Source organism: Pongo pygmaeus, chromosome 1, assembly GCF_028885625.2.
Source record: "Pongo pygmaeus isolate AG05252 chromosome 1, NHGRI_mPonPyg2-v2.0_pri, whole genome shotgun sequence".
NCBI lineage: Eukaryota > Metazoa > Chordata > Mammalia > Primates > Hominidae > Pongo > Pongo pygmaeus.
The window spans coordinates 131,009,376-131,036,643 of NC_072373.2; the positions used below are offsets into that span (position 1 = coordinate 131,009,376).

General features: G+C 37.8%; 1 protein-coding gene across 6 annotated transcripts in view; it reads left to right on the top strand.

The window, feature by feature from the left end:
- Positions 1-24,726: 24,726 nt before the first annotated feature.
- Positions 24,727-27,268, top strand: part of PLPPR5 (phospholipid phosphatase related 5) — a 118,443-nt gene continuing 115,901 nt past the window's right edge. For 2 of the 6 annotated variants that reach the window (XM_054456504.2, XM_054456507.2), the window contains exon 1: positions 25,606-25,977. In XM_054456504.2, coding sequence (XP_054312479.1) covers positions 25,741-25,977 — 237 coding nt within the window. In that variant the 5' untranslated portion in view covers positions 25,606-25,740. The other 4 variants (XM_063652680.1, XM_063652681.1, XM_063652678.1 and 1 more) reach the window with 4 other exon arrangements.

Below are 27,268 nucleotides of genomic sequence, written 5' to 3' on the forward strand. Positions count from 1 at the left end.
TAGCTGTCACTCCTGGTCTAATTAGGGGAGCCACTGGCTGACCTACAGCCTCTGTCCCCAGTAGGGCCCCAGTTCTGTTTTTCTTGTTTTAGTACCTGCCTCTCTAGTGACATGACTGCCTCCCTTGGAGGCTGACCTTGTCCTCATTTTACCTTCACTAATTCTCTATTGCATAAATGATAGTAGTAAGAGCTCATATTTATGGAAAGTTCTTATGAGTTATACCGAATGCTAACACTCTATAGGTGTTAAATATAGGTTTTAAAAGAATTAAATAAATGCCTTATTTAATTCTTACAACAGTCCTGTATGGTAAATTGACCATTTCACAGATGAGAAAACTGAGGTTCAAAGAGCTTAAGTTGTCCCAAATTGCACAGCTAGGAACAGACAACACCAGAATGTAAACCTAAGTATATTTAATATCAAAGTTTGCTTCTTAGCTATATAGTAAAAAGCAAAAGATTTATACGATCTGAGGAGAAACCAGAGTATAAAGATTGCTTCTTAACTGTATAGGCTCTGCTCTGAGAGGGTGCATCGCTTATGGGGAGATAAGTCTATAAACACAACAACAAAGTAAAATGATTAGAATAAGAGGTAAACATAGAAAACTATGTGAACACCCAAAAAAAGAGTCCTAATCCTAATGGGAATTATCAGGAAAGGCTTTCAAAAGATTATGATTTATCATGCATATGTGAAAGTGTGTGCCATGGACAGAGACAGATGAAGGGAGGGATCAGGAAGAGCCTTTATAGGATACAAAAGTTTGAAATCTTAAAGACAATAGAGGAATGGAAATTTACAAAGAGAAGATCATATTAACAATTCTTATTTAAGCAAGGAAATGACATAATCTGTACATATGTTGGAAAGTTCACTCTGAAAGCAATACGGAGAGGAGATTAGAGGGATACAAATCAAGAGCTAAGGCATTTGTCAGAGGCTGTTGCCTGAAATAGGCAAGAAATGATGAGGCTTGAGTTAAGATCATGGCGCAGGGAATGAAGAGGAGGGAGAAGATTTCAAAGAAAAGAAGTTGTAATTATTGCACTTGGGACTGATTTAATGTTAGCATAAAAAAGAGGGAAAACAATGAAATAATGTCCAAGATTCCAGTATGAATTCTGGATACACAGTGATGCTACTTACTGCAATAGGTAACAAGAAGAAAAACCAGGTGTGGAGAAGGTGGGAGGCAACTATGGATTTAACTCTGAATATGTTAAGGTTGAGGTACTGTACTGTAAGTCATGAAAGTGGAGACATCTATTAGGCAGGCAGATGTATGGACCCAGAGGGCAGGGAATCATTATAATTGCCTCCTAGATGATCTTGTTTCTGTCTCTGCTCCTCACATCCCTCTGCAACCTGTTCCCCCTACACAGTAAGTTAGATTTTGTCCCTTCCCTATTTCCTAACATTAGCTTCCGATCTCATTCAAAGTGAAAAGCCAAGTCTTGACTATGACTTACAAGGCCAGATATAATCTGCTGCTTTCTGGCCATTTCTGATCTTATCTCTTAGTACTTTCCCTCTTACATACTCCACTCTAGCCACACAGGTGCCTTTGTTCTTTTTGAAGCCATGAAAATTCCTACTTCAGCCAGGCAAGTTCTTTGTTATTTTTCAAGCGAGGCAAGTTCCCACTGCTACACTTGACATTTCTTCTTCCTGGAACATTCTTCCTTACAGGTAAACCTGTGGTGGGTTCTTTCACTTCCTATAGATCTTTACTCAAAAGCTACCTTATTTCTCACTGGGACCATTGTATCTAAAATTGTGTAATTGTATCTAAAATTTCAACTCTCATTTGGCATTTCATCTCTTCATTCTCAGCTTTATTTTTCTCTCCTTTGTACTTATCACTATTTAACCTACACTATGTTGTATGTACTTACACATCTTGTTTTTGTGCTCAAATGCAAGCTCCCTGGGGAACAAATATTTTGTCTGCTTTGCTTGCTGCTCTATCCACAGTGTCTAGATGAGTGCCTGGCACAAAGTAGGCATGCAAGAAACACTTGTAAATAAATGAATGAATGGGAACATCTGCTCATTCATTCATTCAGTAATTATTTCTTGAATATTGTTCCAAGCATTGTTCTAGATTCTGAGAAATAACAAAATAGATCACTTATCTGCCATCATAGAGTTTACTTCCTAGTTGAGGAGGGCAAAAATGCCAGATGGTGACAAGCACTATGGAGAGAAACAAAGGAAGCTAAGGAAGATGGATTTCAGATTCATGAACATAAGATGCTGGAGTCTCACGTGGAAATGAGGGACAATATATAATTTCTGATGTAAGGAAATGCCAACATTTAAGGGATTAATGGAGGAAAGGAAGTCCATGAAGAAATCTGAGAAATGGAAGAAAAGCCAGGACAGGGCAGCCTCATGGAAGTCAAGGAAGTGAAGAATCTTGAGAAGGAAGGAGTAATTCATAATGTCAAAATTCTAACTCATAAAGGTCAAGTACTATAAAGACAATAATGTGTTTTAAAAAATTGGGCATTTAGGTGAATTTACAAAGATCAGCTTCAATGGACCAGTGAGATCAGAAGCCATATTACCATGAACTAAAATGAGAACGAGATACAAGGAATTCAATTGGGTAGATATGATCCACTCTTCTCAAAAAGTGCTGCTTAAAAAAAAAAGAAAAAAAAAACAAAGGAAAAAACCAGATATTAAAGGAATAAATGAATTAAGAAGACAGCTAGGGGAACACTTGAAAACTTCATTACAACTATTTTGAATACAGTCACAAAATTGAAGGCAGTTCTCTCATTCTCTCTCTCTCTCTCTCTCTCACACACACACACACACACACACACACACACACACTCACACACACTTTGCCCTCAGGGAGCTTGCATTTGAGTACAAAAGACCCATTATAATCTTAATTTTCAAAGGATGGCATTCTCATAAGCTTACATGAAGTTCCCAGAAACAAACTTTATGAAAGCTGGGGCTTGGTTAGTGGTCAGCAAACTGCAGTTTAGTTTACCCACAGGTTTAATGCAAACATAGGTGAGTCACAAAATGTATATTAACAATAAGAACAATATTATCAGCAATTGAAATAGAATGAGAGCAATAATTTTAGCACCAGCTAAAATAGAATGAATATCTAAACACTATGCTCCACACTGTAAATTTATTTTAGTTCATTTTTAAGATGTGGAAACTGAAGCTCACAGATGTAAATAACTTGTCCAGGGTTACAGGGCTTATAAAAATAGAGCTGGGAATCAAACCCAGATCTGTTTAATTTCCTTTATGATTCCACTGTACTGGGCTGCCTCAGCTATATAATGCTTTAGTGTCTTATGCTATTGCAACTTGTGGATAAATTCCAAATGGGTAAAAGGCCAGAATGTAATAAATAAAGACATACAAAAACTAGAATGGATACATTAGTACTGGGAAAACTTTATTGTTTTCAAAATTGAGAAAAATAGAGAAAAGATTTAAAAATGCGAGTACATAAAAATGAAATAATTTCAAACTGGGAATATACTTATATTACATGCAGTAACATAATAGCGCTAACATATAAAGAGCCTTGAAAAATAGAAAAGTGCCAGCAACTTTATAAAAAACTGAGCTAAATATACGAGCAAGAAAAGAATGCAGTATATTAGTAATCTATTGTCCAGTAGAAAAGTATCCCCAAATTTGGCAGCTAAAAACAATAAATATTTATTACTTTACAGTTTCTATAGGTCACTGATTCAGGCACAGCTTAACTGTGGCTCAGGGTCTCTCACAAGGCTACCATCAAAATGCTGTCATCTTGAGGTCGGACAAAAGAAGAATTTGCTTCCAAATTATATTGTAAATAGTTTATATATCTATAACATAGTTTGAAGAAAAAAATAATCCCTAAAACTTAAAAGCAAAATGAAACAAATGAACTTTACTATTTATGAAGTTGGTGACATAAGTACATAGGGAGGAACTATTTAAAATAACTTTAATGGCCAGTGATGTTGAGCATTTTTTCATGTGTCTTTTGGCTGCATAAATGTCTTCTTTTGAGAAGTGTCTGTTCATGTCCTTTGCCCACTTTTTGATGGGGTTGTTTGTTTTTTTCTTGTAAATTTGTTTGAGTTCATTGTAGATTCTGGATATTAGCCCTTTGTCAGATGAGTAGATTGCAAAAATTTTCTCCCATTCTGTAGGCTGCCTGTTCACTCTGATGATAGTTTCTTTTGCTGTGCAGAAGCTCTTTAGTTTAATTAATCCCATTTGTCGATTTTGGCTTTTGTTGCCATTGCTTTTGGTGTTTTAGACATGAAGTCCTTGCCCATGCTGATGTCCTGAATGGTAATGCCTAGGTTTTCTTCTAGGGTTTTTATGGTTTTAGGTCTAACATTATGCAAATCAAAACCACAATGAGATACCATCTCACACCAGTTAGAATGGCAATCATTGAAAAGTCAGGAAACAACAGGTGCTGGAGAGGATGTGGAGAAATAGGAACACTTTTACATTGTTGGTGGGACTGTAAACTAGTTCAACCATTGTGGAAGTCAGTGTGGTGATTCCTCAGGGAACCAGAACCAGAAATACCATTAGACCCAGCCATCCCATTACTGGGTATATATCCAAAGGATTATAAATCATGCTGCTATAAAGACATGTGCACACGTATGTTTATTGCGGCACTATTCACAATAGCAAAGACTTACTATTTGGACCAACCCAAATGTCCAACAATGATAGACTGGATGAAGAAAATGTGGCACATATACACCACGGAATACTATGCAGCCATAAAAAAGGATGAGTTCATGTCCTTTGTAGGGACATGGATGAAGCTGGAAACCATCATTCTTAGCAAACTATCGCAAGGACAAAAAACCAAACACTGCATGTTCTCACTCATAGATGGGAATTGAACAATGAGAACACATGGACACAGCAAGGGGAACATCACACACCAGGGCTTATTGTGGGGTGGGGGGAGGGGGGAGAGCTAGCATTTGGAGATATACCTAATGTTAAATGACGAGTTACTGGGGGCAGCACACCAACATGGCACATGTATACATATGTAACTAACCTGCACGTTGTGCACATGTACCCTAAAACTTAAAGTATAATTAAAAAAAAAGAAAATGCCTAAAATTCTCATTACTTATTTAATTGAACAAGTTTTCTCAGGGCTTAAGTCTAAAAAAGTAAAAAATAACAGTAGAATTAAAAAAATAAAATAACTTTAAAACACAGGAATTTATTTGTCTCTGTATTTCTAGTGAAAAATAGCTTAAAACCAACCAAGCAGACAAAACTGCCACACTATCACCGGAAAAAGCAAAACAAAAACATTTAACTCTTTTCAATGATTATATTATTTGTGGTAATGTTGATGTTGTTGGTCTGTTATTTGTGTGATGTGTGATAAACAGATGCATAATTACGTTGATATCCTTGTGAAGCAGGATTTTCAGCATGATAAAGTACAGATGTAAGATTAAAGAGATTAAGCACAAATCCTGTATTCTTGACTGTGAATTGGAATGTTAGTATAAACTCATGGTATATTTTCTCTGAAAGAAAAAAAATCTAGTTCTTTCTACTGAAAAGAACTGGAAACAATGGCCAGCCAATAGGTAACAACTGGCAACTCTATTGACCAGATTTCGGCCTCTACATAAATACCATTTCCCCCTAAAAGGAACCAAATACCTTGGAAAAATAGCTAGTTCTAGTTCTGAGACAAAACATATATAAGATAACTGCTACATCTTATACCAGAAGGTAGCTAATGATGATACTGTGATTACAGTTCTGTGTAAAGGATACAGGAAACCAATTGAAGAGGCTTCTAGTGGCCAAAAAGTGAATAATTGGAGTATCAAGAATAACAACATAATGAATTGAAATATATCAAACGCCTCTAAGTTCATAGATTTATAACTATAAAATATATTGTGTATTAATAATATATAATTAACTATATAATTGATAAGTAATGTAAAATATGTTAAATACTAATAACATAATAATTATATTAATTAATATATGTAACATACAATATAGTAAAATTTATATATCATGAAATTTATATACAAATATTATATAAAATATATTAATATCCAGATTGTTTACCTTTGCAGGATGCTAAGAAACCAACTCACTTTTTATACAAAAAGGGGGCTAAAGAAAAATTTATCCTGTTTTTCTACATAAACTGTACTACTGACTAACTAAATAGTTGATTAGGTGAAGTTTCTCCTTATATAGGTACTATAGTTAATAAATGAAGAATGAATGATAAAAATAAAATTTCAACATTTTTCAACCCCTAAAAGAAAAAAACAGATCTAGGACATAATCATTGATGATGGATAATATCAGTAATAGAGAAAAACAAAAAAAAAAACATGTTATTTATTTCCTAATGAAAGTACTTACCAATGCCTATGAGGTATTTTTGCAAAAAAAAAAAAAAAAACAAAAACACTAGATTAATCTTCTAATACACAGAAATGCAGGGGACCAAGGAATATGTCAATCAACCCTATTAGGTTGCAATTATCAAAATCTAGCCTATGGGGACTCTATGGCTCATTTTTAATTTTTTAAAATTTTTATTCCTTTCTGTGACAGGATCTTTCTCCGTTGCCTAGGCTGGAATGTAAATGGCATGATCACAGCTCACTGCAGCCTTAACCTCCCAGACTCAATCAATCCTCCCACCTCAACCTCCCAAGTAGCTGGGACTACAGGCATATGCCACCACACCTGACCAATTTTTGTATTTATTTTTTATTTTTTTGTAGAGATGGGGTTTCACCATGTTGCCCTGGCTGGTCTTAAAGCCCCTGGGCTCAGGTCATCCATCTGCCTTGGCCTCGCAAAGTGCTGAGATTACAGGCAACTCTATGGTTTAAATGATTAATGTTTAAAATAAATTGCAAAGGAAAAACATATGGAAGAGGAACCTATAAATTAATATAGAAATTGCAAAATCTGAACGTTATTTGGTTCCTTATTTGAAGAATGTATTAAGAAAAGAGACAATGTGGAAATGTGAATACTGACTGGATATTGAATATTTAATAGTTAACAATCATTATTTTATTTTTATTTTTAAAAAGCATATGTATACATACATATATGCTTACATTGCATATATACTGAATTATTTGTGGATTAATTAATATATACTAAACTATTTGTGGATGAAATGACAGGTTGGGGATTTGCTTCCAAATAATCTGGGGGAAACGGAGAGTGAGAGTAAAGATAAAGCAAGATTGATTATAACATGATGATTATCAAAGGTGGGCAATAAGAACAGGAGAGCTTATTATACTATTCTCTAATTATATACATTTTTGAAATTTTCCGTGATTTTTTTAAGGAGAGTTGTTAAAAATACCATTATCAGTCTATTTCTGAGTTGCTATAAAGAGATACCTGAGCGGGGGTAATGTATAAGGAAAAAAGGCTTATTTTGGCTCACAGTTCTACAGGCTGTACAGGAAGCATGGTGTTAACATCTGCTTCTAGTGAGAGGCTTAGGAAGCTTATTATTATGATGGAAGGCAAAGGGCACCAGCATATCACATGGCAAAAGAAGGAGCAAGAATATGATGGAGGGAGGTCCTAGACTCTTTTAAACAATCAGATCTTCCATGAATTAACTGAAGGAGAACTCACTTATCACCAAGGGGATGGTGCTAAACCATTAATGAAGGACCTGCCCCCAAGATCCAATCTCCTCCCACAAGGTCCTACCTCCAATATTGGCAGTCACATTGCAATATGAGATTTGGAACGGATAAACATCCGAACTAACATCACTTAGTTATGGGATGTCACCGGGATTCTTTTAAAACATTATTTCTGTATTTTTCTAAATGTTTGAAATGTTTTCTAATAATAGTACAAAAAATAGGTTGATTAGTACATTACCTCCCATGTAAGAGACATATAAGTTATAGCTCTTATTATCATGTCCTGAAAGTAACCAGCACCCCTCTATGACTGTTTATTCATTATTTTATGGATTTCGTCTTTTTATGAATTTTAAGAAACTGATTTTCAATTGAGACTAACTCTCTGATTCAGGGGAAATTGTTGAATTATCTTACTCCTTTTATAACTCCATTTTCCTATTTTTAAAAATAAAAACAAATGAAAGTTCATTGAATAGAGTTTATTTTTCTGTGCTTCAAATTACTTGAAGAAAATCATTATTCAATATAAAGATTTTGTATGTAACCAATACGTAACTTACTCTGATCTAAAAGAAAGATTTTGATAACAGAGCTTAATTATAAAGAGGAAATAGTGTTTGTTTTCAGATAAAGTTAGATATAACTTTTCAGATAAAGTTACATATAACATATAACTTTCAGATAAAGTTACATATAACATATCATTAATAAATAAAATGTTTTTATATGTAACTAATCTTGTCAATGATTACATTGCTTTTGCCTTTTGTTTACCGCATATTTGAAACATTTTAACATTTTCTCACCAAAAAAAGGTAGGGCGCATAACACATTCTTGATTTTCACTGACAAGTGCTAGACCACATGAAAAACCTTGTGAAATTAATTTTCTCCTTTGTCTTTTTCCCACGCTATGCTGATTTGATGTGCCCCATGACTTAGTTCAGTCTCAAAACATGGCATTGGATCAATCAGTGAAGTTGGCATAACTTTAGTTGCTCTGATATAAGATTCTTTTAAAAGGAGTCACATTCACAAGATATTTTAGCCGCTAAAAAATAAAAATAAAAGTGTGTGTATTCTTGCTATTTTTTCCAAAGGAAAAGGGAATAAAGGGGTGGTATGGGGAGTAGACGAAGACAAGGGAGTGCAGGACATGTGTCCTGGAGGTGGAACACTTTTGGCCTGCCTTTCATCTTCAGGCATGAGTTACAGGCAGGGACCACTATGCCAAATTAATTTTTCAAAAATACTTTTTGTAGAGACAGGGTCTCATTATGTTACCCAGACTGGTCTTGAACTCTTGGCCTCAAGAGATCCTCCCACTAGGGCCTCCCAAAGTGCTGGGATTTTAAGCATGAGCCACTGTACCAGGCCTACTGAATAATTTTAAACTAACTACAAAATTAGACACAGCAGATCAGCAAAGGTATAGTAACTATTTCTTTTAGATGGGTGACTAAACAGGAATGTTAATATCGTCTGCCTCCCCACTTAGTCCAAGCTCTGAGATTGAAAGAAACTACTCAAGGAAACAAAATAGATCTGTGGGGCAGACATATATACCGAGAATTGCTGCCTCCCCACAAAAAGAGGGGACATATCTCCGGATCTTTCATCTTTTAAGTAGGTAAGATTTGTCTAGTGGAACAAACATAAACCAATGTATGTCACTGTCACTCCCAGTTAGGTAAGTCATTGCTCCCACTTGGGCAGAAATGAGGAAGACACACCATGAGTATTACTCTAGTAGAGGTCTCTCCACAAGGAAATATGAAGCTATGTGTACATTCACAGTGTGGAATATCCTCCATTTTTATTGTTTTGACCCTCATCTTTATGTAAATACTTTCCAAGTCCATATCTCTAAGTCATTATGTGTGTCTAAACTTTCCAATATTAAAACTGCCTACTCTCTTTCTCTCCATCCCCTGCCCCATTCTCCCCTCTGTTTTGGTCAGCAGCACTATGACTCTCCAGTAATCATCATTTGCATCATCTTTTATTCATCACTCTTCTTTGTTCTATTGGTTCTTCTTTTAAAACATCTCTCATGTTCCTCCTTTCTCTCCAATTTGTACTTCTGTCATCCTATGCCACTTCTTATTTGTCATGCATTCCTTTAACAGCTATTGATTAAGGACATACCAAATGCCAGAACATTTTTTAGGCAGTGGAGATACAAAAGAAAGGTACATCAATTCATCCTTCATGGGGCTTAGAAAAATGAATGAAGAGTTATCAAATAGTAGCCCAAACAAATGTATAGACTCAACATAGACAACTGCAATGCCTCAAAGACACTTAGTGCTATGTGAACCTATAATCAGAAGATTAGGGAGGTGGGAAATGACTTATCTGGGAAGTGACACTCCAGTTGAAATGTAAAGTATGAGTAGGAGTTAATTAGACAAAGAAAGCAGAGAGGAACACTCTAGGTCGCACTCCACATGTGGAGATGCCTTATAATTGGAGGTACCATGGTGAAGAGAGGTTACAAGAAGCTAAGTGCTGATTTGGGAGAACACGGTATAGAGTCAGAAAGCTGAAGAGGTAGGGAGAGGCCATGTAGAGCCTTGTATAACATGTTAAGAAATATTTTCTTTATTTTGAGATAAAGGAAAGTTATCGACATGATTAAACAAAGGGATAACCTGATCAGATTGAATTTTTAAAAGATCACTTTTGCATTTTTGGATCACTGCCTTTGCTTCCCAATTGATTGTATGTGTGCCTCCTATCCCTTCACCTTGTGAATTATTATACATACCAATGTCCACACAATCGTCACAGGGTGCTGTTTTAATCTTATCTGTTTCCTGATCAAATAGTTTAGATGGCTTCCCATTATTCTTAGGATACAGTCCAAACTATTAGATCTGTTCTACTGAAGCTTGCTAGCATCTGGATTCAGTCTCCTTGTCGAAAATAATTTCCCACTTCTTCCCAACACTGATTGGTTTGGCTAAGTCAATCTTCCACTTGCCTTGCAAACACATCTATCTCACTTCTGCCTTTCATTTCTTTGTTCAAAGTTTTGAGGTTTTGAAACTCCTGCCAAAATCTTTCCTCTTACTAAAATTCAAACATATTCATGATTCCACTCAAATCCTCCCTTCTCTGTGAAATGTCCCCTAACCAATCCAGATCATTGTGTGAGGGCACTGCCCCTAAACCCCAACAGTACTTGTATAATTGTGACAGAGCTAAACAAGACTGGGCCTTTCACAGGCATAGTTCTCTTGCGAAATGCAATTTATTTCCTATTTTAGGCACCATCATCTTGGCTTCATATGTCAATTTAGACCTATATTATGACCTTCTTAGCAATATCATTTTGTTATGTTTTTCCACTCTGAATGTGATTTTTTTTCTAAAGAAAGCTTTGGAAAATAGAGAAAAAGTAAAAGAGAATAAGTCTAATTCTAATTCTTATAAAAGATTTTCATTCAGTGTTCTTAAAAGTTTTTTGGTAATATTTTTAGTTGCTTCATGATATACTATTCAGTTGCTGTTCCACAATTTATTCAACCATGCTCTGTTTCTGGGCATTAAAATTTTTCCATTTCATTATGATGTAAATAATGTGGTTAAACCATAATTTCTTTTCATAGGTCCCAATTATTTTCTTAGGACAGATTTAAAAATATAGACTTACTGAGTCAAGGAGCCAGTTTTTGTCACTTATCACCTAATAGCTTTCCAACAAGGCTGTACTACAAATAGTACACGAAAATATTCATCTCAGCACATTCTCACTCACATGGGTTTTTATCATTGCATATATCTTTAGTAGTCCATATTTTAAAAGTAATGTAGTGGTAATATTTTGAGTTGAATATCTGTATGTAATGAGGTTTAACATTTGTATATAAATTATCTGAGAGAGTGAATGTTGGGGAAATTACAGCAAGAATGGGTGAAGGACTAGAAGGCTGCAATAGCTAGAAGGCTTTTTATCCTGAGGCTAGATTCTTTAATTTATTCTGCAAATATAAGTGCTGTGCTGGCTGTGTCAGGCACCATACTCTATATATCAGATTGGCCATAAAGCAGTGGTTCCCAAACTTTGCTACATATTGAAATCACCCGGGGATTATTAAAAACTGTGACTACCTAGCTCCCACCCACAGACATTCTGATTTAATTGGTATAGGGTGTGACCTGGGCAGCAAGAGTTTTAAGTTTCCCCAGGCAATTTCAATGAGCTGCGAAGTTTGGGAGCCCTGTCAGGGTTAAAAAAGGTGAAGTCACAGAACACAACAAGAGAACAACAACCAGTGTTTTGAGAGTCTATCAGACTTCCTCTCCAGTGGGTTATCTCAGACAGTGACTTTAAACAGTCCTGCTTGGATGACTTCAAAAGGATAAGACTATGCATTCAGCAAAACGAGACACTGATCATGACCAAATAGCTGTTTATTATCTCAGCGTAAATCTTAGCTTTCATTTGAGAAGCCTGGTAGCCACAGATATATCAAAGATGACCTCCTCAGTGTCCCTTGTGAATCAGTTGAATGGAGCAGAGCTTTGCCTGAGAAAGTCATTGTTAAAACAGAACTCAGGCGTTTACACAGTATGCCTGGTAAAAAATATTGGCATATTGTAAATATGCTTAATATTTTGATATATGTGATTATGTTAGTCAAAAACAATACATATTTTTTATTTCCTCTGTAAATTACTTATTATAGGGTATATCTCTCCTAGCATAAATATAAAAAGTGTGTGCAAAGATTTATCTATCTTGATTTTTTTGTCAGAACATACATCTCTGGATATAACACTTGTGAATCAGTTGGGTGGAGAGGGGCTTTGCCTGAAAAAGTCATTGTTAAAACAGAACTCAGGCCTTTACCCAGTATGCCTTGTAAAAATATTAGCATAATGCTGTAAATATACTTAATATTTTGATATACGTGAATTGTGTTCATTAAAAATAATATACACTTTTTAAATTTTCCCTGTGAATTACTTATTATAGAGTATATCTCTCCTAGCAAATATGTATAAAGTGTGTGCCAAGATTTTTTATCCATCTCCTTTTGATTCAGTTGTCAGAACATATAACATCTGGTACAGCTAAAGCCCATAGTCTTAGACATTTTTCTTTCATTGCACTCTCAGTCTGCACATCATTAGTACAATTCAGATGGAAATTTCGTAGAGATGCAATATTGCTAAAAAATTGTACGTCCCCAGAAAATTTGACCCCCCCAAATTTGATTTATTTAATATATTTGCATTTTGATGGTTTTTCTGAAAGGGTAATCTTCTAATCAAGATGGGCTGCTGTGGTTTTACTGAGTAATTCACAATTTTCAACTCATTTGTATGTGTTTGTTAATATGCAGTATGAATATTTACACAATGTACAAGCACATATGGATTATGTTTACCTGAAATGCATGTTTAAAAATTTGAAAGACTGAGCATTTGGTATTTTGGTTACCTTACAGATGCTAATCCTTTAGTTAATTATATTCCATTGAGTCAGTCTCCCAATTTCAAGGTTAATAATAACTAACTCCTGTGTGGTACCCTAATGTTTATAGTACTCTTCACATACATGAACTCATTTAATAGCATTCCTGAACCTTTGGGAAGGTTCAATAATCCTAAGAAGCCACCACTTAAAGAGCCAGCTCTTCCCCGCAAGCCTCTATCATTAACCTTCAAAGATGCAAGTTCCTAAGCTAATTCTGAATAAGCTGTTAGATTTAGGTAGTGGACATGGTCAGTGGATGTGGTCAGAGGGTGACCTACTATCTGATATGGCCAGATTGAATTCTGGCACTCTCCCCTCTCACCAGCCCCAGCCTCCTGCCAAACTCCACTTTCTAGGTTCCATTGACACAAATGTGTTTTGTTCCTGTCCAATGCCTCTTTCGTAGTCCCCTAGTTCTCCACAGGAATTGGTACAGTCTCCCTAATCACTGAGACAGGGTGCCTATTCGTGCCACCCACTGGCTACCCTGCAAAGGAACTATTGGATTTAAGGACTAAGTTCTCTCCAGCTACTGGATGGGATCTGCTCTTAATGCATTGATTTGTTGTCTGTGGTGTCCACCATACTCCTTAGGATAAACACCATACATACCAATTTCAAAACACTGTTACATGTCAGTCTCCATTATTCGTAAGCATCATGTTTACCATCTGCCAAATGTAGATACCTCAGAATATGTATCTGTCCATATGGGACTAAAGACTCTCACAAAACATGTCACCTTCTGTGTAAAAATAAAACTATAAAAATATTAGAAGCTTTAGTATATTGTCATCCTTTCTTCTTTTTCCATGTTTCAGATATTTTTCCTTGATGTTTTTGGTATACAGGTCTATGAATTTTAATACACATATAGTTCAGATCATCACCATAACAACCAAGATGCAAGACAGTTCCATCAGTCCAAAGAACTTTCTTGTGATATTCTTTCATGGTCACACCAAAGCCCTGGGAACCACCGATTTGCTCTCTGCCACTACAGATATGTCTTTTTAAGAATGATATAAAAACAGAACAGTACAGTATATAACCTTTTGAGACTGGCTTCCTTCCTGAAGTATAATGTCTTTGACATTCATCCAAATTATGGAGTTTTTTTCTTTTATTGTTCATTAGTATTCTATTATATGGATATATCACAGCTTGTTTACTCAAATATATTGCTGAATACATATAATGGTTTTTTAGAATTGGTATAACATATTAAAAATTGTCAGTATGATGCAATAGAAATACCTTGGGAACTAGCCAGAAGTAGATTCAAACATCAATTCTGCTACTTATGAATTGTGGGCAAGTAGGAAAGTACTCTGACACTCAAAATTTGCAAAGCAGGGAGTAATGATATTAATTTCATATGGTTTTCAAAATAATTAAATATAATTAAAGCATGTAAAGTGTCTGTCATGTAGCAAATAGCCAAACATGTCTATTTTTCCTCCCATCTGTCATAAAGTTGACGTAGCCTGGTATATGTGTTTAGAAATTGTTATCATCCTGATTTATAGGTGTGGAAACTCTTAATACTGACATTTTAATGAATGATTTTGTTAACAGACCAGAGATAATCTATTGTACTATGCATAATAGAGATCTTTGCATATCATAAATTCTTAACAAGTAAGTTTCTATACAAATGCAAAACACTAGGTTGCATGACTTTCTAGTACAAGGTTATCTTATGGAGTGAGTTCCTAGAGGCCAGGAATTTGGTAAATCTGTTTGATATATAACCAGCAGAACTGGTGACACCATGTAATCTGATGCTGCTAAGTGATTGATGCAAATTTTATCTGTTCCTTTTCATGCAGTCATATCCAACGGGAAAGAAGGAAGCAAAACTTAAGTGCAAAAAAGGCTTGGGTGGTCCAGAAAGCATTAGGAAAGTCTTCTGATGAAGCTGATTTCTAATCATCCTTATCTCAGTTGATACTGGACCCCATCACTTGTCAGTAATTGACTTGTTGCAATTCCTGAAGTATAGCATATGACTTTATCAGTATGAGCAAGAAGATGCAATTAAATTTCTAATCCAAAGATAAAAAATATGAATGTGCTTATTCCAAACTCCTCATATTTTGCCATTTCCTACTTCTGGCTATATGTAAGTGAGTAAGAGTGACCTTCATTGTCAATATTTATAGTATGAAAATCACATTGAAGAGGGTTTTAGTGGAGTTGTTTTGCCAAATAAAGCATTAGAGTTATGTGCCATTAATTCAGTTTTAACTCATGCTTTTTGACTTTTATGAGGTAATAAAAATTAACTTTGTTTCACACTTAACTTTAAAGAGTTCAAATCTGTCAGACTGGGAGGCATGACAACATTAAAAATGAGTACATATGATATATTTCTCAATGTTATAATTTATGAGATCACCTAGATAGTTCAGCAATAAAGCATACCTACATGACCTTGTATAGACTGATGCAGTTAAAGTTGTCAGTGAGCAAGTCTTTTTCACCTAAAGAAATGGCAACTTCACATGGTTTAACCTAAAAAAACCTCCCAAGATGTTGACTTAGGAGAGCTGTGGGTTCTTCTAAGTAGAATTTAGTGTGTAACACCCTCCCAAGTAGAGTCTAAGCTACTCGGGGAGCTGTTATAAACTAAATTGTATCCCCCTAAATTCATGTGTTGAAGACATAACTTCCAATGTAATGGTATATGGAGACAGGGTTTTTAAGGAGGTAATTAAGGTTAAATGAGGTAATAAGGGTGGGGCCCTAATCAGGTTCGACTTGTGTCCTGATAAGAAGCAACAACACCAGAAATCAATGTCTCTCTGTGCACACACAGAGGGAAAGGCCATGTGAGGACAGGGCAAGAAGGCAGCCATCCACAAGCCAGAAAGAGAGGCCTCACCAGAAACCAATCCTGATGGGTGTCTTTGTCTTGGACGCCCAGTGTTCACAAATATGAGAGAATAAATTTATGTTGTTCACAGTCTGTTGTTATTTTGTTATGGCAGCTCGAGGAGACCCTGATGCAGGTGCCTACACCCAATTCTCCTCTAATCTCCTGGTTAGGTAACCAAGACAGATTATCAAATATTAAAGGGATATAGGGGTACCTACCCTTCAAACCTACAGCCTCATCTGCAGGTCCACTGAACACCAAAATGAAAACTCTGTGTCACTCAAGAGCAACTTCCATTTCTACTTCCAAAAGAGTAATTTTATGCTCCTGTGGAATTACAAATATGTCAGGTTTAAAAGTCTGCAGACTCAAGCTTGAAATTTCTTGAGGTCTCTGTACTGCATGCTGTAACAGCACATGGAAGTCCTGTGCTTATCATGTATTTTGTCCACTTTGCCCCAAATTCACTTTGCCACATCCCTGACATGCCACCATTAGTGACTTATTTCCTAAAAGTTAACAGGGCTTAAAAGTGAAACTGCAAATACACCTGTGGCAGATCCCTTTGTAACACAAGTTACAAAGTATATTTGTATATGCTCTCTCATTTATTTGTCTCAACCAAAAACACACATTGTTTTTAGGCCCATTATGCAAACTGAAATTTCCCACATAAACTTTTATTCCTTAACATTTATATTAATCAGGTAGATACATAAAGAAGCTTTTTTTTTTGAGACAGTATCTCACTCTGTCACCCAGGCTGGAATGCAGTGGCATGATCATGGCTCACTGCATTCAACCTCCTGGGGCTCAAGCGATCCTCCCACCTCAGCCTCCAGAGTATTTGAGACTATAGACACGCACTTCCATGCTCAGCTAGTTTTTTTTTTTTTTTCTGTAGAAACGAGGTCATGCTATGTTGCCCAGGATGGTATCAAACTCCTGGGCTGAAGTGATCCTTCTTCCTCTGCCTCCCAAAGTGCTGAGGCTTCAGGCGTGAGGCACCTCACCTGGCCAAGAAGCAACATTTTACAGTAGAAGAACACCTGGACTAAGATTCAGAGAATCTAGATATAGGACATGCTTGGAATCCTTTCTCATAAAAAGTCATTTAGATAGAGTTAAATATAATAGATACAGATACACTCAGTCCAAAGAACTAAGCTACTTGATTATGATAAAAACATGACTTTATCTTGCTGAAAATAATAACAGTAATAAAGTAAACTGGAAATTAGAAAACCAAGAGGTTCTCTTCCTTGCTCTGTAGTTACATGACCTCAGACAATTAGTTAATTACTTTGGGACTGGTTTCTTTAAGATGAATGGGATTCAAATTGTAGCTCAATCCAAGGTTCACTTCTGGCTCTTCTTGTCTTTGAGAATGATAACAGACTTAGGAAAAACAGACCTTCCTTCATGCTCTGTCTGGTTTCCTAATCATCTGCTTTGAATGAGGTATTCTGTCATGAAGAATGAAAAGGTGGACGAACTGCAATTGTCTCAAGGGCATTTTTCCATAAAAATTTCAGATGATTTTCAGAATGCTATTTTGGTGATGGTGAAAACCCTGCCCTAAATTTCATCACACTTGAATGGATTACCAAATTATGAGGCTATATTCTCCCCAACAGTTTACAACTATAAGCAAGGAATATAATTTTCATTAAGGAAAGAAAATAATGTCTTAATTGTCAAATTGAAAGATACTAAGTCATGGAAAATTTTAACTTTAAAAATATAATTATTGGCTGGGTGCTGTGGCTCACGCCTGTAATCCCAGCACTTAGGGAGGCCGAGGTGGGCGGATCACCTGAGATCAGGAGTTCAAGACCAGCCAGGCCAACCTGGTGAAACCCATCTCTAATAAAGAATACAAAAAAAAAAAATTAGCCGGGCATGGTGGTGTGCGCCTGTAATCCCAGGTACTCAGGAGGCTGAGGCAGGAGAATCACTTGAACCCGGGAGGTGGGGATTGCAGTCAGCCAAGATCACGCCACTGCACTCCATCCTGGGCGATAAGAGCAAAACTCCATCTCAAAAGAAAATATATAGATATAATTATTTACGCCAGGTGCAGTGGCTCACACTTGTAATCCTAGCACTTTGGGAGGCCAAGCAAGGCAGGAGGATAGCTTGAACTCAGGAGCTCAAGAACAGCCTGGGCAACATAGTGAGATGTCCTCTCTACAGAAAAGTCAAAAAATAAGCCAGGCATAGTGGTGCACACCTGCTACTAGCTACTCAGGAGGCAGAAGTAGGAAGATGGCTTGGGCCCAGGAGGTCAAGTCTGCAGTGAGCCATGATCACACCACTGCACTCCAGCCTGGGTTACAGAGCAAGACTTTGTCCCAAAATAATAATAATTAATAATAAGTATTTATATACTGTACCACTATGAAATTAAACAAAATCATTTTGATAGAAAGTTGGGGGAAATATTTGGAAGAGAAGCATATCACTGTGAATATTGTTTTGTTTACTTTTCTGAGTATCACTGTTACTGTATCAGTATTTCTAAAGACATTTCATTATATCAATCAACCATTATAACCAATACTTTAATGTGTAATGATGCTTTACATGTTTAATTAATGGATAAGTACAAAATATTTCCACTTGTTTAGTCACTGATGACTTGCTTTAATACATCTTTAGGCTAATATAGATCTCTAATAAAGATAGAAGAACATGAATAGTAAAAACTCAATTAACTTCATAAAAGTCTCATAAAAGAGGGTATCCTGGGGAACTACAGCTTTTATTAACAGAAACCCTCTTTTTTTGTCAGAACACTTAAATTAGTAATCAAAACATGCTGAATATACTGCATTTATCTTTGATGATCTGACACAGGGGTCATTATTTTAATGCTCAGTTCTTACTGTTCATTACTGTAGCAGAACAAGATGTAGAAGATTGAATTTTTTAAGTGCTGATGGCTGGGTAAACTCTGGACATTTTGTGAAAAAGTCCCTGAAATATGTTTGTTTGGTTTTTTTTGAAACAATAACAAGACTATTTATTTAGTGACTACTATACGTCAGAAAGTGGGGGGTGCCATTTTACTCACAAATTTCTGATCCTCACAACTATCTCCACTTTACTGAAGAGGTGTAACAGCATTAGTTTTGGTTTACTTCTCTTTCAAAAAGTGGTGTGCAGAATACTATTAAATGTTCCCCATTTAACTGAGGCTTCCAGTGTGGCAGGGGGTCCAGTTATGACTAAATCAGGTTTTCATTAATCAAGATTATGAACCTTGACTTGTTCATCTGCTCTTGATCCCAATTTTTTAATTTTATTTTATTATTATTATACTTTAAGTTTTAGGGTACATGTGCACAATGTGCAGGTTAGTTACATATGTATACATGTGCCAATTTTTAAAGATGAAAATTAATAGTTGATTATGGTCCAAGTATTAACATAAATGATGATTTTGAGTGCCTACTTTCTGCCATATTTTTATTTCAGTCATTTACCTAGTACAGGACACTGAAGGACAACCAGGCAAATGCTGATTAGCATTCATAGTCTGTAGCTTTGACAAAGAACCTGCAGCTGTCATCAGCTTAGTTGCCCCATGTGTTCTGTATCAGTGCTAAAGAACCTTTGTTTCTCAAAGTATTAACAGGACTTGTGATTTGGTTTAGAGTGGTCCTCATTTATCATAACACAAATAATGACTTTCAAGTGTCTTCAAGAAACATGAAGTTACAAAAACACTTCTGTAGGAATGCTGCCACAATTCCAAATGGATCAATGAAAGTTTTGCTGATTCACCAGTGGCAGAATTATACCAGTGTAGGTGATGAATAACAATCACAGTAATGATCAGTGGCTATCATGAATGGCCTAGGCTCTGTACGGCATTTCAGTGCCTCATTTTAGGATACTGTAGACACTGAGAAACTGAAATGACCTGGTCAAGCCCCACCATCATGATTCTACAGTGCAAAGATACAAACTCTGATCTGTTGAATCCCCAATCCTTGCGTTTAACCACCATATTTCACTGACACACTCTTATGTACTTTTCTTAGTAATTGTTTAAAGTTATTCTCAGGGAATTTGAATATTTTGAAACGTCCTCTGATTTTATAGACTCATGGATTTATACTTAACAATGTGTATTTTTATGATTAAAACATATAGTAAACAATCCAATATTCATAGATGTGAAAACTCAGTGATGAATCTTTTTTGTGAGTTGGAACCCAGTGATGGGAAGGAAACCCAGGACCTACTTAGATTAGGCATTCTCTTTTCCTGATCACATATTTTCTAATGCAGATTTTCCCAATGCTTTACTATTTATGAAGCATTTTATAAATATAAGCCTTTCAACATCTTTGCACAGTTACGATTTATTCACCCAATTTTAGAGAGGAGCAAACTGAGACTCAGAGAGACTAAGTAATTGCCAGGTTTACATAGTAAATATTATGAGCATGTTCCAATTAACTTTTGCTAACTTAATAATTTAAAAATGTTATGTTCACATAGGAGTGTCCCCTTATATATTAGTTAAGTATTTCATTTCTTTCCCAGCCTTAATATTTTATGTTATTTTAGCTCTTTTCACCTGGTCCATTAATTTCACATCTGTACCTTCGGTGAAATATAACTAGATTCTCTAATAAAATATATGTTTTGTTTGTGATAACTGTGTTAAAAGTGAAAACTTAAAATACTGGAAATGTAGAACAGAATAAGCTATAATACAGTCACAGAGTAAGGCATTTTAAAGACATCTCAGTGGTCCCAAGATAAGTACTACTTGTCCAGGTCAGATGCATCTAGCCTTTGTGATAAACATCCCATAACAACTGGAAACTCAAAGACAGACACTCCAATTACTACCCTAGCTGTTTTTCTTCCTGTTTGCTTAAGCAAGCAGCTACAACCTAAATTAAGCACTGGAAATCATTTTGTGAGGATATAGTACCGTATGATGTCAATATGAAGAGGTCAAGGGTGTAATCCCAAATGTTCCTACCTTTTCAAATTTGCCTTTCAGAACTTTGTATCATTGAATTTATGTGAATGTCTTTAAGCACATATTTCTTGAGTTAACCAGATTCAACATCTTATTTCTCTTATTCAAGTTTCAGGGGCATTCCTCATATCAAGTAGTCTGGGAGTTAGTAGACTAGTGTATTTGTTCATTCTCCAGATTCAGTCCAATAATAAGCTGCTAGATACTGCCTTTTGTAGGCTTTTAAATAATTTTATAATAAAATACCAGATACTCTTACTTATTCTGAAAGCAGTTACCTGGTCTATTAAAAATATCTCTTCCCAAATTTTTCCTCATGAGATCTTCCACCGACCTATATGTTAATATTTAAAGTTCCTCATTAGTTCAAACTCATCTAACTTTGTGCACCCTTGAATCTCCTTAACTATCTCTAGCTCAGGTTTGACATTATGAATATAGGTTTTGTTGTTGTTGTTGTTGTTGTTTAAAGGAGAAATCTATTCTTTTGGAGATGCTTCCCTAGTTTGCCTTATGTAAAACTGTCTCAATCCTTCATATTCCACCATCTCAGCTATCATTTTTTTCTGTTTTTGCATATGGAATGAGAACATTTCAGGAAAATGGCTTGACTTATGTACTATTTACCTGAAACACATGGAAATCAACATTTAACATTCTGTTTTTTTTTTTGGAAGTGCTCAGGTATGTCTTTGCCAACAACATTATGTCTATAAACCAATGAAGGTCAAATCCTTGGCCCTTAGAGGAAAATCTCAATCTAGCTCTCTCAACAATAAAAGATTTGTTGTATAGAACCCAATTGATAATAATCTCGAGGAGCCAGGTACAGATGTTCTGTACTCTTCCAGCAGACACCTTAGGTTTTTGAAGTTAAACAGGAAGAATACACTCACTTATCTAAGCCATCCACAAATATTCAATGCTAGCCCATCCAAGGACTATTCAGTTTGTCCTTGTACTTCCTACCAAGATAGAGGTCCCCTCCACCTTGACTTTTTGTACATCCATCTTCTATCTGTGAAAGAAGAGTTATAAACCATATGGACGAGGACTATATCTTCCCATGCTAGTTGAACACCTTACTAGTTCTTACTAGAGCATATAGTACTGGGGTGGAGGAGAGGTGTTGGAATTGATAAATGTTTCTCCCAAGATTTGTCTTAACATTTACCATGGTTCATGTTTTACGGTGGAGAAACAAGGTGGGAGTGGGAGTGGTTAAGTCATGCACATCTAACTATAATATGAATGATGAGAAATTGGAAAATAAAAGTTATAAATTCCACATTTTTAATCTAGATTATTCACACCGGTAGCAGCTGAGATAGGGACAGTTTGAAGGACAAGACAGTGTTTTGCTAAGACTGACAGCTATAATACATTTGAAAGCACAATGATGTGCCTAAGAATGAAATTAAGGATTCAGGCAGGATTGTAAAGGATTAAATATCAGTAGTGCTATTTTTCATCTAGAAAGAGCCAGAAACAAGTAAAAGTTGAGGCAGGATTCCAAGGAATTCTTTGCAGTTGGAAAGATATATTTTGGAAAAGAATTAGCTTAAGTGACTTAATAGAAAATAAAGTGAAGAAACATCTAAATAAGTGCCTACTTTGGACCAGGTAGCTCACATATTCTCATTTAATTGCCAAAATAAGCCCAAACGTTAAAAAAATTACTTCATTTTGCCCCCGAAGCAGCTCAGGCTTAGGAAGGTAAAGGAATTAGCCCAAGGGCACATAACTCATGCTCTTTCATCCACCCTGAACCACTTCTGTGAATATCTAGTCTGCTCAAATATTCATGGAAGGTGAATTTAATACTGGTATCCTTATAACATGTGTTAAGATTCAATATTAACTTTGAATTTCAGCACTGGATGGTTAGCCAACCATGAATCAGTCAACAACATTCTTTCACCATCTAAAACAGACAAATAATGGGGGATATTAGAATTCTGAAGGAATATAATATCTTATTCCTGAGATGGATAGCATTTAAAGGAGAAGACAGAAGGTGCACAAATCTATAAAAATATTTGCACACTTACAAAAATATGGGTTCAACCAGAATCATTCTGTAAGCAATAAAATGAGAAGAAAGTGACTGGTGATGGCTGTTGAAATGCCCTGAGTTACTTAAGATAGGTTAGATACATTTATGTCTAGAAATTAAATTTTACAAAATGTGCCAGACATAATAAGCTTAGCATCATTTAATCCTTATAGCCACCTTGTAAATTAGGTACTAGTATTATCTCAATTTTACTGGTGATGAAACTAAGGCAGAAAGGGTTGAGGCATCATGCCCAGGCTTTCAGAGGTGGTAAGTGGCAGAGCTAACATTTGCACTGAGGCAATACCAGAGTCACTGCTCTTATGCTGAACTTACACCTTTTACTTCAGTGTGACCATGTAAGTATGTGGGCTGTGTTTATCCGGATTCTGACTCCTTAATCCTTGACAAATTTTCTATTTGAAAACAGTTTCCCATTGTTCTTAGAGGAGTCAGTTCATTGATTTACTTGACAAATTTTTCTTAAATAACCGTAATGCGCAATACAGTGCAGTGCTCATGCTGGGGACACAGCAGTGAACAGGTCAGACAAGGACTCTGCTGTGCTGCATGTACTGTGCTGGGCACTCCATACACATTAACAACGCATTACAATGAGTCTTAATTGTGAAAATAATGCACACTTTCATTAGACTGAAGAAATGAGTTACCCTTAAAAATTAACATCATTCTTCCCAAAATTGGAAAAATGTCTACAAACAAGACTTCAGGGGCATTCAGGGGCATTCCTCAGTGAATGAGATAGTTTGGGGGGATTCCTACTTAGAACCAGAGTACTAGTTTAAATACCCTTACAGTCTTAGAATGATTTTCTTAATGAAGCCTTAAAACATGTATCTTTGTAGCAGTTATATTTTCATAATATAAGCTGCTCATGTCCATTTTGGAACAGCTTACTCCCACTGCCCAAAATTGCTTGTTATACACATTGCTTAGTGTTGTCTATCCTGTAGGTCTAAGTAATTAGTTGTGGAATTATGTTTATAACAATGCAGAGGGTGAGGTATGTATAAATACTACATTAAAGAAACTCACACTGCCATTACTAGCCCATCCCAAAACTACCAATCATTTGCCAAATTTCAAAAGATTTTTAAGCCAACAGTGTTTTGTTTTGTTTTGTTTTTCCTGATGATAAAGGCCCACCTCTAAAATTCATCAAGCTACAGCCTATTACAATGAACCAACATTCTAGAACCCTGCTAAGGTGATTCCAGGTTTTAATGAGCAGGGCAGGGTTCTAAAAATATTTTCCTCCTCTTGCTTGTATTCATGCTTCCTCACCTGCTCATCGGAGTAGAGGAGTGTCAGCCTGAGGCTCAAAGAAAGACCCCTTGAGAGTCTGCTGACTGAGCTTGCAGCAGGGACCCACATGGCATGACAGAATGGGCTCCTTGCATATATGCAGTTCCATAGTTAGTTACATACCCACGCATAGGCGTGGATACCCATGGACGTATGAATTTTTGTATGCATGTGGTGTGAGCCAGCATTGGTCTCCCTCTCCTTTATCCCGACCCCTGAGGAATCCCTGCAGTTCCCTGGAATTCAGGGAATAAATAACGAGATGAGGCAAATAGTCCTTTTTCCTACCCTGGTGGCTGGGACCGCTCAGTGCCTGGAATCTGCAATGCCTCCTCTCACAAGCAGCTAATAAAGACAGACCGAAAAGATGAGCAAGAGAATGCATGGATCCAGGAAGGGGCCGCTGTACAAGAGATGATGCTTCGGGAGCTACTGGGCTATAATTTCTATTATTATTTATATATACATATATATATATACAAAGCCCTAGGAGGCTGCAGAGGAGGCAAAGAAACCTCGCTGAGATTTTTCTAACAGCGCCTAGAAACCACCGCCAGGCTCCAGCCCCTGCCTGGGTCAAGGAATTCGAGGGATGCAGGCTGGACGCACCGGTTGAAACTCTAGGCGCCGCATCGGCACTTTCCGCCTTGGTGGGCTTTGCGCTCGGAAGACGCGTCCACGCACCATTTTCCCAGGCGTTGTGCGGGTTTCTTAAACCTCTCAGCTGGTGCCTCGGAAGAGTTTCTGGAAGCTCCATCTCTACTGCCTCCCCTCCCCCCTTTTTGATTTTACCCCCGCGAGGAGCTTCTCCAGCCCCACAGCGTCCGCCCTGTGAGGGGTACAGGTGCCGCTGTCCCGCCGGCTGCCGCCCCGTCCGCCCACGCAGCGCCTCCTCCGGGCTAGCCTGGGGGCTTGACCCAGCGCCGCTGCTTCTCGAATGGTCTCGTGCAGGGGCGCAGCGGCCGCTGCCCGTCGCCCGAGACTCCCCGCCCTCCCTCGCGACCCCGCGCCGGGGCGGGCGGCGCTTGCGGCGGGCAGGGGGCGGGCAGGGGAGAGGGGGCTCGTCCGGGGGTAGCCGCCTCCTCTGCAGCCTGCCGGCGCCTCGAAGCCCGGACCTGCCTCCGCCTCTTCCTCCAGCGGCTCCATCCCGCCTCCCGCGCCTCGTCCTCCCGCCGCCCCCGCCGCCGCGCCCCAGGTGGCTGCCTCGGCGGACCGGGGAGGGGGCCCACCGCGTCGGCCGCCCGCTCGGCTCGGCTCGGCCCGGCCCGGGAGGCGTGCATGCCCCTGCTGCCCGCGGCGCTCACCAGCAGCATGCTCTATTTCCAGATGGTGATCATGGCAGGGACGGTGATGCTGGCGTACTACTTCGAGTATACGGACACGTTCACCGTGAACGTGCAGGGCTTCTTCTGCCACGACAGCGCCTACCGCAAGCCCTACCCGGGCCCGGAGGACAGCAGCGCCGTGCCCCCCGTGCTCCTCTACTCGCTGGCCGCCGGGGTCCCCGTGCTCGTGGTAAGCCCGGGGGCGCTCGCCCTCGCCGCCGACTCCCTGATCTCGCCCCTCGCCTTCGGGGTTGAAGCCCCTCGAAGGGTTGGGGCGCAGTAGGTTTTGCCTTCTAAGTTCCTCCAAGTTATGGGCAGCCCCTTCCCCAGAGGACATTCTAGGGCGCGTGAGGGGTGGGTGCGAAGGAAACCCCCAGCTCTTCCCACACGCCACCCCTGCACGCCCCGCGGTGGCTTCAGCATTGGGTGACTGGGCGGGGATGGAAGGGAAGAGGGGCCGTAGGTGGTAAGGAGTGGGGATCCGGGTTGCAAAGGAGGTGAGCTTTGGGGGTGAACCTTGATTCCATCCACTCTGTGGCCTTGACTCGCTCACTGCCTCCTCCTCTTCGATTGCGCCTGGAAGAAGAGCAGCGGCGGGCGGGCCGGCGAGGAGAGAGGGGATCAATTGCTGGGGTGTGGAAGGGACTCCCGCTTCCCGAGTCGGGGCACGTATTTCTATTTCACCACCTGCGCCCTTTTCAGATGAAAGTGCCAATGGGACTAAGCTGACCAGGGAACAAATATCTGAAAAAAGAATTTGAGAATTTCCAAATGAAGAGGCCTCAGCACCAGTGCTTTGCTGAAAAGCAGGAGCTGCACCCCAATTACAAGAGCACTTCAGATTTATTTAAAGGCTGCTCCGCTCCCTGGGCAGTTTAAGTCCTTTTCTCTTAGAACCTCACAGAGCATGCCTTTTGGATTTATTGAGTCTATGTGTGTGTGAGAGAAAGAATGACTATACAGATACACGCAGGTATATATATACACACACCTCACATATATACATATGAAATTATTGGATAAGTTACACATAATATTAATTTTATTATAGTAATTTACATATGTGAATATGCTACGTATTTATTCTTAGGAGAATTGTTGGTGTTTCTTTAGAAAACCTGATATTTTATGGTTCCTTTAATATTGACAAAGTATTGGAGGTTCCCTTCCTGTGATGCGCGCTCTCTCTCTCCCTCAACAGATAACAAACAGGAAATAAGAAAATGAAGGGGAAAGGAAAAATGAAGTTTTATTTTCAGTAGCTAAATGTGTAAATTGAATGTTAAGAATGTCTGTTGAATCCATTAGGTTTGGATATTCATCTTTTTTTTTTAATTTTAGGAGCAATGACTTACTAATTTGTAAAATAATGAAAAGTTCCTAACACATAAGATAGAATTCAGTGAACAAATCAAGGAATTTCTTGATAACCTTAAAGTAACTTTATCACGTCCTGTGATAGTTGACTTCAAATTGCCTCT